This window comes from Thalassophryne amazonica, unplaced genomic scaffold, assembly GCF_902500255.1.
Source record: "Thalassophryne amazonica unplaced genomic scaffold, fThaAma1.1, whole genome shotgun sequence".
In the NCBI taxonomy this organism is placed as follows: Eukaryota; Metazoa; Chordata; class Actinopteri; order Batrachoidiformes; family Batrachoididae; genus Thalassophryne; species Thalassophryne amazonica.
In genome coordinates, this window is record NW_022986255.1 from 410,925 (window position 1) to 425,052 (window position 14,128).

The 14,128-nt window shown below is 45.3% G+C and overlaps 1 protein-coding gene across 1 annotated transcript; it reads right to left on the reverse strand.

The window, feature by feature from the left end:
- Nucleotides 1–10,349: 10,349 nt before the first annotated feature.
- Nucleotides 10,350–13,006, reverse strand: cep68 (centrosomal protein 68). Its single transcript, XM_034165370.1, is given in 7 exon segments — nt 10,350–10,441; nt 10,443–10,523; nt 11,587–11,688; nt 12,021–12,068; nt 12,070–12,123; nt 12,125–12,163; nt 12,665–13,006. Coding segments are annotated over 7 exon segments (522 nt in total). The 5' UTR covers nt 12,836–13,006; the 3' UTR covers nt 10,350–10,414.
- Nucleotides 13,007–14,128: the final 1,122 nt, after the last annotated feature.

The following is a 14,128-nucleotide window of genomic DNA, read 5'->3' on the forward strand; positions in this document are numbered from 1 at the left end:
AAAAAGGAGATTGTGTCTGCTCTTCAGGATGTGCCGCTGTCAAGGAATTCTGTTACAGAGCCCGACTATCTATAGTCTGTATCTCTCAACCTCACGCAGAAAGCTCAGGCTCCTTTCCCCCCAGTGAGGTGACATTCCACGTCCCAACAGCAGGGCTGTGAGCACGGAACGGGCAGCCGGGCCACCCGCCCTCGACCGACACCCACTCTTCTCTGCACCCGACCCTCACGGCCCCCCCTCTGCAGGTGGTGAACCCACAGGAGGGGCGGGCCCATTTCGCCTTCTTTCGGGCTGAGCCCGGCGGGCCCCATGGCTAAGGCGCGAGGCCCCAACCCCAGGCCTGGCTCCAGGGGTGGGGCCCGGCTCCACCCATACGGGCGACGTCTCGGCCCTTGATTTTTACTGGTCATGGAGGTAATTTTCCTGAATTACCTATTGCATAATTCACCAGCAAGGGACTGTGCGGGAAGATTTTAAATAGGAAGATGTATGGATGTGGCAACAAACTGCATGTTCTGTTTGAGCCAGGGAGTCTGCAGAGGCGATATTCATGCACGCTGGATGAGACAGGTGCAGAACACACAGATCTGCTGCTGCACATGATGTTCGATGGTTCAGACAAAAATTTTCTTTAATGTTTTTTTCAGTGATGCCCAAAATTAAAGAATATATGAAAATTCAACTCGTGTGAATATGCACAGTAGGAGACAGTCAGTGGCTCTTGGACCTTAGCCTTTTCTTACGATCTGACTGACAAGTTCAATAACTTGAATTTTAGAACTGTAGGGTAAAGACAAACACATCATCACCATGATCAGCTCCGTGTGAACACATTTAAAAACAAGTTACACCTGCAACAGTGTGAACTTTCCACACATGGACACAGAAATTAAGGTCTGGACAAAGACTGGGCGGAGCCTGAGAGTGCACGTTATGATGATCAAGTGCAGAGCATCTTGTCAGAATTTGACAGGCGCTTACTGACTTTGCTTCCATTCAGCCTGTTCTCACTTTTCTGTTTTCCATTTGGGGAAAATATAGATGTGGACTGTATAATCATCCAAAGTGGCGGTCACTCTTTAACCTGGATAGCTGTGGTATTGAGAATGAGAGCCTCATGCTGAAAAATAACATTGAGTTCAAACCAGAGCAACACCTGGCCTGAATGTCCAATTCTGGAATCTAATGGAGACAAGAAGCGACAAACTGCACAGAATTTGACTGCACGTTTTGGATCAATTTATCTGTGTGAATCTGCCTTCTCACACATGAAAATCATCAAGTCTAAACACAGATCCACCGTGACTGATGAGCACCCTGCAGCCTGATTACAGCTGCACTCACCTCCTACTGTCCGAGAGACCAGCTGCGTCCTCTCAGAAGTCCCACTAAGGTAGGGAACAACTTTTCCAACTTGACTTAGTCATTGTATTATTTGGGTTGTTACGGGCCAGTCTGAGGCCTACTCGTGCTTATTCTTTGCATCATGCACATTTACTTCAATAATGTATTACTGTTGTTAAAACTTTATCTTTGTGCCAGAAAAATGTGTTATTATATTGGTGCGGAGTAAAATGCAGCTATGCTATGGCTTCGATATGGCTTGGTAGATCACTGTCAACTATAAAAGTAGATCTCGATTCATAAAAAACTGGGCACCCCTGGTTTAGATTGTAACGTTACAAGGTTTTTTACAAAGTTTACAAATCTGAAGAAACAGAAAATCAAAACAGCACAACATAAAAGAAAAGAAGATGCATTTGATGAGAAGTCCACATAGGCATGCACCACAGGCAGGCGTTATCCAGGCTTCCTCATTCCTCAACAGTGGGCCTGTTCCCATTGCAACGTCCATTACCAAACACAGACTGCAGTGTGCAGCATCAGCTTCAGGCCTGGCATCTTACTGTCAGTCCGGCACCCTGCAGTTTGTAGCCGTCAATCCTGTAATCCTATGTGAGATCATCTGCACCTCGGACAGAGAGAAAGAGAGCAGAATCAGTTGGACAGAAAAACTACACTTAAGGTACAATTCATCAGCAAAAAATTCGACAGGGAAAGCAGAGAAAATACTAACTGCCAGCGCTAGCCTTAAGATTCACTTACAGACCCAGCATTTAGATAAAGTTGACACTAAGACCTGTTCCGTTGCTAATAAATAATTTAAAAGGATAGTTGTAGTGTGGAAAATTCTATGGCTGCGGCAACTAAGAGTTCCTGCAGGGGTGCTACGCCATAAATGGCAAATGGACTGCATTTATATAGCACTTTTCCATCTGCATCAGACGCTCAATGCGCTTTACACATCCATGCCTCACATTCACCAATGTGAGGGTACTCTGCCATGCAAGGTGCCCACTACACCGGGGAGCAACTAGAGGATTAAAGACCTTGCCCAAGGGCCCTTAGTGATTTTCCCGTCAGACTGGGATTGAACCGAGGATCCTCTGGTTTTAAGCCCCAAGCTTAACCACTAGACCATCACCTGCATATATAAAAAGGTGATGGCTGCGCCAGGCACAACACAGTGAAGTGAGGTGATGGAGACAGAGCCGCCTGTACGAGGTCTGTTAGAAAACTATCCAACCTTTTTATTTTTTAAAAACTGGAAGTCTCACAGGACAAGTTGTTGACCTGTCCAGTGTTACACAATTTCTGGCTACTCACTCCATTGACCAAGCCACTGAAAGCTGTCTGAATCTTCGCATGGTTCAACACGGACGTGCTTTTTGTTGTGCGCCACTGCGGCTCCGTCCGACGCGCGAATTCCTCCGCACGCTTTTCTTACAAAATCTCCTGTAACAGTGGAATGTGCCGCAAAAGTGCTGATGTCCACCTCTTCCACAATTCAACACAAGCCTTCACTTTGGAAATGATCTGGTCATTTCAGCCTGGTCGATGGCCGCGCGGCGCGCCCTCCGCCGCTGTGGGCCGTCTTTAATCCAGTTGTAATGCTCCTTAATCTGTGTGACGCCCAGAGTATCCGCACCGAAAGCCGTCTGAATCTTCCGAATGGTTTCCACCCTGGCTGTCTCTTACAGTTCTGGAAAAATTTGATTCAGCGCTGCTCCAATCGACTCAGCCATTTCCCTGACAATGAAAATCCGACGAGGGGGGTGGACCAGTGCTCACTCAAAGCCTGCCCACAGGCAATGGACGCAACGACAGGCGTGAAACAACTCATGCATGGCACAAAGGTTCAAGCTTGTCTGATGCAAGTGCACATGATTCAAATCCATATAGTTTTTAAAAAATAAAAAGGTCGGATACTTTTCTAACAGACCTCGTATTTTCTTTTCAGTGCTGTAAATAAACTGTCAAATAGTTCCAGTGAGCTTCTTCGTTCTTCAAGCTTACTAACCTAAACTGAGCGGTATGTGACAGAAACTGGCGACGAGTGACTGGATTTAAGCTTTGAAGAAGAGTTTTATGTTGGCAATGAACTCCATTGAGAAGAAGCTCGCACATGGACAATGGTGATCGCATTCTGAGAAGACCTTCGATTTGACAGAGGAAGAATTTGACGCCTATACAGAATGGCTAGAATAATTCTTTGTGGCAACGGACTGAAATATTGTGCTGAAAAGTCAAAAGCAGTGTTTTTGACAGTGGGCAGAAAATGAACCACATCCTGTTAATGGACTTATGTTCATCTCTCAAACCATCTGAATGTGAGTGACTGATTTAGTAAGTGTCTTCTGCACTCATTTTTGTGCCAAAAACAAACTTTATCACTGAAAGATACAAGTTTAACCCAGGAAGACAAAGAGAAAACAAGTATGTTGCTAAGTTCAAGGTGAGCCTCAGAAAACTGGCTTCAATGTGCAATTTGAAGCATTTGGACGATGCAATAAGGGACAGGTTTCTTTTGGTGTGCATAGTAATGAGCTTCGTCACCACGTTAAGTGCTGCACACACGAAGGACTTGATGCTGGCGGAAGCTTATGAAATGGGTTTGCCGCATGAAGTCACAAAGCAAAATGCAAAGCAGTGGCTGCAGAAGTCCCTGAAAACCAAGGCAGTTTTCCAAAAAACTGCTCCCAGTTGAAAGAGGAAAGTGGGAAATCGTGCTACAGGTGCCTGAGGATGAGGACATGAATCAGACGACTGCGGTTTAAGGAGGTGGAGTGCCGCCTGCTGCAGACAGGAAAGGGCACATTGCCAGAGCTTGTCGCACACGGGAGGTGGATCACGCACGAGTGGGAAAGTAGGAACGTGTACGCCCAAGAAAAGTGGATCATGGCACGGCAGGAAAGGAAAGGTGCCAAACAGCCAAAATGGAGCCACCATCTGATGACAGGGAGGAGTCACGTGATACAACTGCACACAATGGTTGACACTCCGACGGCTTCAACAGAGGAGGCGGACGATTGGCAGCTTCAGTCATCTGAAACAGCCAATGTCACGTCCAAAAAGTGATGTGAAAAACAGGGAAGTTAACACAAGGGTTTTAAACAGTTTATTGCAAGTTAATGGTAAACAATGAAAATGGAGGTTGATACTGGATCAGCTGTTTCTGTGATATCAGAAGCCCTGTATAAACGCAGGTTCAAAAAGGTGGAACTTGTGTAATTCCAGCTGCGAGCTGAGAACCTACAACAACCAAGCACTGGAGCTTAAAGGTTGTCTTCAAGTTGTAGTCAAATGTAAGGGTAAAAGTCATAAATTAACATTACTTTTTGTTAAAGGAAGTGGTCCAGCCTCAATGGGAAGAGACTGGATTGACAGGTTAAATCTGGATTGGTCTTTTGTTAACTGAGTGGCACCAGAGAGTATAGAAGAGCTTTGTAGGAGATATCGAGGTGTTCAAACCTGACCTGAGAAAGTGAAAGACAGAAAACGCTAAACTACATTTTGCACCGGAGGTCATTCCCAAATTGTGTAAACCCGCCCTGTGCCTTATGCCATAACTGAGGAGTTATTACACATGCTAGCTATGACTTTATCGCGGCCACATCACTGCCAGTTTACATCCGCGTCAGCTCTGTCGCTGGTGTGAAACTCCACGGCTGTCGGTGCGTTTTACCATAGAGACACATTGTGTACGTGGGAGTGGTATTTGCTCTTGAACTGCAGACTGAAATAATTATTTGTTTGAATTTTGTTATATTTCTGTTGTTGGGACCTTAGTGTGGCCTTCAACTAATCAGAGGGTTAGGACAATATCGCCCAGGAGCGACATAAAACCAAATTACCAGCAGGACTGGCACCTCGTCCGTACCACATAAAAGCTGGACGATGGAAAAATGATCCCATACAATGGGCAGATGGTCAATGAATATCCTGATATTTATTCCTACCTCACCAGACACACCAGGTATTTTTGTATTTTACATCATTGATGTCACATATGCATTGTGAACTGCTGGTCTGCTCCAGGACGGGCCAGCTGCTGATTATTTCCCCCAAAGTAACGCATGATTGATGTGACATAATCCTCTTGGTGATTTATGATGGATTTTAATATTCTTTCTCGTTTTGTTGGTACAACCCACTGCCCCTCATTGCTGAGGCACTATAAAAAAAATGAAAAAACTCATCAACTTACACTGTCTGCTATGGATCGTTTGTACACCAGCCGGTGCTGCTCAGCACGTTGCTAAGAGCTCACAGGCAGAGTTCCTGAATGTCAGTAGTGAGTGGGCTGCACCCACTGTAAACATACCAAAAATGGATCATTCTGTCGGGATATGTGGAAATGACAAAGTTTCCACAAACTTTTGGTTGGAGGTGGATCAGTATCCTGTTATCACAAGACTTGTTCAGAAGTTGACAGGAAGTGACAGATTCACCAAATGAGATTTGTCACAAGCCAAGTGGAGCTGGATGAGAGTTCAAAACAACACTTGACAATTAACACACACATACGCACACACACGCACACACACACATGCACACCACACGCACACCACACACACACACACACACCACACACACACGCACAGGCTGTGTAACGTTAACAGACTGCCCTTCTGGAGCGGCCACTGGCACCTGCCCTCTTCCAGAACTGATGGATGAGGTTCTACAGGGATTAGATGGAGTTAGATGACATATTGATCACTGGACAGAACAGAGAACAACACATGAAAAACTTGGAAGAAGTTCTAAAAAGGTTGAAAACTCATAATCTGTGAGTAAACAGAGATAAATGCACATTTTTCACCACGATGTGTCATATTTAGGACACACAACTGATGCAGAGGGAATTCATCCCATGCAAGAGAAATGTGAGGTGACTGGAAAAAAAAAACTGCTAATGTGACCGAGTTAAGATCATTTCTCTCTCTGTTCAGCTACTATAGAAAGTTCAGACCAAATTTGTCAACACTGATCACACCAGTGACTCTGGGTTGTTACATAAAGATGCTCAGTGGGACAGAATCCTGTCAAAAGGCCTCTGAGGAAGCAAAAAAGCAGCTGATTTCAAAGAAAGTGCGAGTCCACTTTAACCCAGATCAGCCACTGTGTGATGCTTCAGCAGCAGGTGTCCGTGATTTCAGAAGGAAGTGAAAAACCTTTTACTTTTCTTTCTAGAATGCTGACAACAGCAGAGAAGAACTACTTAGCAACTGAAAAAGAAGCTTTAGGCTGAGTTTTTGGAGCTGATGAAATTAATTAGTACACTGCAAAAACTGATATCGAAGAAAGTAAAATAAGACTTTTTGATTTGATTTAGTTTTTGCCTAAACAGAAACACAATCTTATCAAGCATTTTTTACTTAAGAAAAAAATGTATCTCACTTTTTCTTAAGTTTTTACAGCTAATATCAAGCTGTATTTAACAGTAAGAAGGAAAGGCAACAGATTTCAAATCATCCAAGCAAACTGCTTTTAAGACAGAAGCTAATGTTAAAATAAGAATTCTGTCTAGTTTTAAGGCACATTTTGATTATTCAGTGTCAAGACATTTTGCCAGTTTTGAGAATTCTAATCAAGTGATTGGCAGATTTATATTTTTGTTTAATAGCTTAAAGCTTATGAACCTAAAGTGAGCAGCACGTGACAACAGGAAGCACAGTTCCATACTAGGCCGGTATACGAGAGGGAGACAGTCCCACTCAGAATGACCGTCACTCAGACATTCTTTATTAGTAGTGTTATTGCCACCTACAGCTGTCCTATGTGTTGGCGGTCATGAGTCGATCCAGGACAGTCCTGCACTGGGATTTGGCACAAGTTTTATGTCGGCTGTCCTTGCTGAGGCTCCAGCTGTCTTCAGATTTTAAAGTATGTTCAGAATCAAAACAAGTCAACCATAATGAATCTGAACATTTCTAAAAATGTCCTCAACAACAAAACACAATGCTTTCTTGTAAGCAGGTCTTCTATAGGTCCCGAGGCCAGTTGGTGCTCATCTTCAGACATTGCAGCGTTAAGCGGGTGAGAGGCTACGACGACTCCTGGATGCAGGTTACTTCCCCAGCTGTGCTGGGATCCACTTACAGCCAGGTGGACTGTCTGTCCAAGGACACAGACAGGTAGCAGGAGCAGGATTCAAACCCGGCTTTACATACTGGCAGGCCGGCTCCTCATCCACTCAGCCATCTGCTCTACACATCAATCAATCAATCAATTTTTTATATAGCGCCAAATCACAACAAACAGTTGCCCCAAGGCGCTTTATATTGTAAGGCAAGACCATACAATAATTATGTAAAACCCCAACGGTCAAAACGACCCCCTGTGAGCAAGCACTTGACTACAGTGGGAAGGAAAAACTCCCTTTTAACAGGAAGAAACCTCCAGCAGAACCAGGCTCAGGGAGGGGCAGTCTTCTGCTGGGACTGGTTGGGGCTGAGGGAGAGAACCAGGAAAAGACATGCTGTGGAGGGGAGCAGAGATCGATCACTAATGATTAAATGCAGAGTGGTGCATACAGAGCAAAAAGAGAAAGAAACAGTGCATCATGGGAACCCCCCAGCAGTCTAAGTCTATAGCAGCATAACTAGGGATGGTTCAGGGTCACCTGATCCAGCACTAACTATAAGCTTTAGCAAAAAGGAAGTTTTTAAGCCTAATCTTAAAAGTAGAGAGGGTGTCTGTCTCCCTGATCTGAATTGGGAGCTGGTTCCACAGGAGAGGAACCTGAAAGCTGAAGGCTCTGCCTCCCATTCTACTCTTACAAACCCTAGGAACTACAAGTAAGCCTGCAGTCTGAGAGCGAAGCGCTCTATTGGGGTGATATGGTACTACGAGGTCCCTAAGATAAGATGGGACCTGATTATTCAAAACCTTATAAGAAGAATAATTTTAAATTCTATTCTAGAATTAACAGGAAGCCAATGAAGAGAGGCCAATATGGGTGAGATATGCTCTCTCCTTCTAGTCCCCGTCAGTACTCTAGCTGCAGCATTTTGAATTAACTGAAGGCTTTTTAGGGAACTTTAGGACAACCTGATAATAATGAATTACAATAGTCCAGCCTAGAGGAAATAAATGCATGAATTAGTTTTTCAGCATCACTCTGAGACAAGACCCTTTCTGATTTTAGAGATATTGCGTAAATGCAAAAAAGCAGTCCTACATATTTGTTTAATATGCGCTTTGAATGACATATCCTGATCAAAAATCAGGATATCCTGATATCCTGATTACATAAGTATATAAAACTAAAACAAATATTGTACTGACTTCAATATAATAGTGTTTTCTCTTGGAAATATATCTACAAAAACAAAATAAAAAGAGCGCTTCAGAATAGACTTTTAGATATTTTATACATCCACACCAGTTGGTGGCGCCAATATCTGTGAAACAAGTGCAGGCACTGGTTTTTATTCACCTGCAGCATGCAACAAGAGGACAAGGAGGACACCTGCATGACCTCAGATCTGTCCCTGCATGTCTCACGTCTACCTGCTCCACTCACACCTGATTATTTAATTCAGATGTTTCCCAGTGTCCCATTGGCTGAGCACACCTGCCAGAGCTAAAAAAAAAACAAACAAACAAAAAAAACAGTTTTGGACAGGCCTGATGTGGGCTCATAACCCAAGTGGTGGAGACAGGAAGAAGACATCGTCTGTGCTGTCCAGCAGGAGCTCAAGTCTGGGAGCATGCACGGGTGTCACACGTGAACACATCCATCACACCACAGTACCACACTGAGTCCTGGATGGAAACCAACCAGGTAGACAACAGGTCCATCACCACATCTCCAAACATCTCCATCTATCTGCCGCAGCACCTCTGGTGATGAAGTACTGCAAGACCTTATGAATACCTTATTAACACGACACGAGTTGTGTCATAGCTGCTCAGCGCATTGAAGCCCACGGACTCAGCACTGTCGCTGGACATGCCTCCAAAGGCCTCGTACCTGTAGTCTCATTCTTACACTTCTGTGCAGATAGTCTTTCTCTGCATTCCAACACACGATGACTTACTGACACAACTTTAACAAGCTGACCACAAGAACCAGAATATGGCAATTTTGATGACATCTGCTCACGTCTCCCTGCCATTCTGTTTTCAACAATGGACCCATGTTCGTTCACACATTATACTTAATAAAGAGAGCGGCAAAAATTGCACCACACCGTGCATTTTTTACTTCCACCTGTCTTGCTCTTGGGTCCGACTCCACAGACGGACGCCGCTGATTTATACTTGGTACACAACAACCCCTCGTGTTTGATTCTGACCGCTGAAAAGAAATTTATTTAATACCATTTAAAATTGCTTCCTGTGTCCGTTTAGTGGAATCTGTGAGGAAGCTTTGGGTGCTTACAGCAGACTTCTGAAAAATCCTCAGAGGATGTTTCTTTCATTTTCTCCTTGGGAGAGATAAGATGCTAAGCTACGCTAACAGGCTGAAAACTGTTCTGGGCTTTCTGGTACTGTACACAGCACCGCCCCCTGATGGTGATGTTGAACTACTGAGGCGTGCAGACGCATCACCATCTGCACCTGTCAGTCAAGATGGTGCCAACATGCGGCAGCACGGTAGCAAAACCGCGACTTTTAGTCTAAGGAAGGCAAACACTGAGCCTCCAGTATGTCAGAGCGTTCACACGGCGTAAAGTGGAAACACGACCCTGAGCACCAAACCAGTCACAGTTTCTAACTGGGTTTACAGTGGCTGGAGTGCTAATGAACCGTGGGGGGGGTTTCCACAGGGGCGGGTGCAGATTCAATTTGGTGTGAAGTTATTTTGGATTTAGTGTTTTGTGTGGGATTTGATTCTCTCTCCTTTAGCTAAAAAAAACCCCCTCTGAACCCAAAAATGACTTATTCTCTGTGCATGTACGTGAAATCTGGTCAGAACGGGTTTTTTGTCTTTGGCTCAGAGGAGTGATCAGAGTCCACCTCAGTCGCCTGCCTGTGGGTGGTTTATGTTGAACCCATACCACGGCTGAGGACCTGAGCTGGATGCCCAGTTCTTCTGAGGGTCACGCTCATGCTGGCTGATCTCCTACTGGTCAGGCAGAGGGACAGCAGAGGAGGACAGGGGCAGCGTCTGGTTCCTGGGACTCCCAGCTGGTGCTGACAGGCTGGTTGAGTTTGTCTGTCACCTCCCTCACCTGCAGCAGTGGAGGAAACGTCATTCTTTAAAACAATGCACAAACCAGCAACACAAACTTCACCGGCTTTTTGAACAACCCAGGAGGAGCTGAAGATCATCAGGATTTATGGACTCAGTTCACTGTTGCTACACGAGGAGGTCATAACAGCCACGTGTGTGGAATCAAGTGTTCAGTAACAATACAACCGAAATCAGCGTATGTGAGGCTTCCTGTGTGTCTCTAAGGTCAGAGCACGTGTGACTGCTGCTGTATTACATCATAAAGATGGAGGCCACACAACTTTACATACACCCACCGTGGTGATTTTGGTCTTTAAATGATGTTATGACTAAGAACAAGAAACAGGTGCACAAGTTTGAACTTATTTAGGATCTTCACACCCCACAGGATTAAAATGATCCATACAGGCTCAAATAGACAGACTTTCACTTAGATGTGCTGCAAAAAATGTGTGCAGCTCCCGGTGGTCAGATGCAGCCTCCCAGACAGGCACTAATCAGGACCTCTGGGTAATCTGACGGGACCACAGACGCATCGACTCAAACGGAGTGCAACAGGTGCAAACAAACTGCTACACGCTCTCACAGAGTCTTAGGATGTACTTTAGACACATTTCATCTTCAGCGGGTAAAACTGAAGAAACAAAGACACAAGAGACGTCCAAGGTGCTGATATCTTCTGGAACCAGGCTCCAGCATGAGCAGACAAATGAACGTAAGCACAGGATTCATACTAAAGAATATGCATGAAGAAAAACAAAGGAAAAAAAACAACTTCTGAAACAGGCAAGAAACACCGTCTTTATTAAATCCCAGTGCCTGGAACGGGGTGCACGTGGCTCCGCCTCGTATGCAGACCTCATCAACCACAGCTGGGTACCGCAAAACACCTCATGAACATTCAAATATACACAAGGCCCCAAAACAACACACGCACAATAAGCATCACTGAACTTGACCTTGAGCATGTCCGCTGTGTCTCTCATTTATTCAAAGGTCACATCCCACATTTATCTCCTCAATTCAAAACGATGGAGTGAACGTTTCTATGAAGCTCTCACCTGCCTGGGGACGGGACCTGCAAGCCCTCCAGCTGGTCTGGGAGAGGCCAGAATTCTTTCATCCACATCACCACCCATAAGAGCTTGTATTGAGGGAGCACTCTGGTGGATACGACAGCAGCAGCAGAGACGAGGTGCACGATGTTGATGATAACAGCGAATGCAGTGACTCAAGTCATCAGATCCAAACTGTCCCAATGGAAAACCCCAACAGGGTCTGTTAGGGAAGGGAGTCCATGTAGAGACTTGGAGAGCCCTTGGAGGTCACATGACCGACACTCTACGCCAAGCGGGCCTGTTTCTCGACCTTACCTGTACTGCACAGGGAAAGGTCCAAACTGGACAGGCTGGTGGAACTATAAAGTTCAATTCCAGAGTCCTGGGGGGCTGGTTCTCTTTGTGGGAAGATTCTCCATTGGGCTCAGAGCCCTCACCATCCCTGACACCATTCCAGGCCTCAAAGGATAGGTATAGTCCAGCAGTAGCCTGATACTCCTTGTTTGGGGCCCAGCCAGCAGAGTTCCTGTCTGGGGAAGGGAAGCAAACCACTGGGAACAGCACAGGCCCAGTAGCTGGCCTGAAAGGAAGACATCAACTGTCCCCTTTAAAGGTTTTACAGAAGCGGTTTCAGCTACATCACCACACTCGGCACGTCCACCAACATCTCTTTGGCCGTGCCTGGAGTCATGGAAGAGTTGTGGGAGTAGTAGTGTAGAGGACAGTGGAGGTTTAGACAAGGCCTAAGAGGAGGGTTTAGCCTTGGACATCGAAGACAGAACTGGAGAAGCTCTGACGAGCTGGATCACTGCCAAGACAGAGTAGACTCAAAAGTGGTTTCTTCATGGGACAACGTGTCAGTGAGCTGTGACACACCCGGAGGTTGGTGGAGACCCTCCTCTACAGGACCGACGGGGATGAGAAGTATTCCTGGATTAAGTCTTCTCTTGGCTTCGTTTGGAAGTCATGTCATCTTTTCTCCTTCCAGTGCACAGCGTCTTCACCTGAGGAAAGAAGTGATTCTATCAGTGACAGTTCGATTCCTGTGAGCGACGGTATATTTTCAGTGACTCGTCCTTACTTTGGCATGTTGATTCTGTGGCTGTGCCGTCTTCAAGATGGACATATGTTCCATAGAAAACACTGGCTCTCTCATTATATAATGCCTATCCGTCAAAACCCTGGACGTGGGTGCCATAGTTTCAGTCTTCTGTAGTCCTCTCCTGTCCCTTCTACCCCCTTCATGCAGCATTCAGTTTCTTCTGTTGTCCTGATGGTGAGGTTCAAGTTCTCGGGCTTGTTACCTGCCATTGCCTTGCTGCGTCACCAGGCTTCCATTGGACAAAGGGAAATGTTGCGGCTCCTGTCAACCTAAAAAGACTACAGCGAGTTAAAAACTCAGAATGACACACAAATAGGTTTGTAGCTCCCTAAAGTACCTGTTCTTTACTTGGTACGATCACAGTGACCCACAAACCCACGGTGCCCTGGACAAACGTGGATGACCTCACCACCTGACGAGTGACCTTTTATTCAATCAATCAATTTTTTCAATCAATCAATTTTTTTATATAGTGCCAAATCACAACAAACAGTTGCCCCAAGGCGCTTTATATTGTAAGGCAAGGCCATACAATAATATGTAAAACCCCAACGGTCAAAACGACCCCCTGTGAGCAAGCACTTGGCTACAGTGGGAAGGAAAAAACTCCCCTTTTTAACAGGAAGAAACCTCCAGCAGAACCAGGCTCAGGGAGGGGCATTCTTCTGCTGGGACTCGGTTGGCGGCTGAGGGATGAGAACCAGGAAAAGGACATGCTTGGAGGGGAGCAGAGATCGATCACTATGATTAAATGCAGAGTGGTGCATACAGAGCAAACAGAGGAAAGAAACAGTGCATCATGGGAACCCCCCCAGCAGTCTACGTCTATAGCAGCATAACTAAAGGATTGTTCAGGGTCACCTGATCCAGCCCTAACTATAAGCTGTAGCAAAAAGGAAAGTTTTAAGCCTAATCTAAAGTAGAGAGGGGGTCTGTCTCCCTGATCTGATTGGGAGCGGGTTTCTCCACAGGAGAGGAGCCTGGAAAGCTGAAGGCGTCTGCCTCCCATTCTACTCTTACAAACCCTAGGAACTACAAAGTAAGCTGCAGTCTGAGAGCGAAGCGCTCTATTGGGTTATATGTTACTACGAGGTCCCTAAGATAGATGGAACCGTGATTATCAAAACCTTATAAGTAAGAAGAAGAATTTAAATGCTATTCTAGAAATTGAACGGGAAAGCCAATGAAGGAGCGCCAATATGGTGAGATATGCTCTCTCCTTCTAGTCCCCGTCAGTACTCCTAGCTGCAGCATTTGAATTAACTGAAGGGCTTTTTAGGGGCAAAATTTTAGAGACAAACCTGATAATAATGAATTACAATAGTCCCAGCCTAGAGGAAATAATGCTATGAATTAGTTTTTTCAGCATCACTCTGAACGAGAACTTTCCTGAATTTTAGAGGTATTGCGTAAATGCAAAAGCCGTCCTACATAATTTGTTAA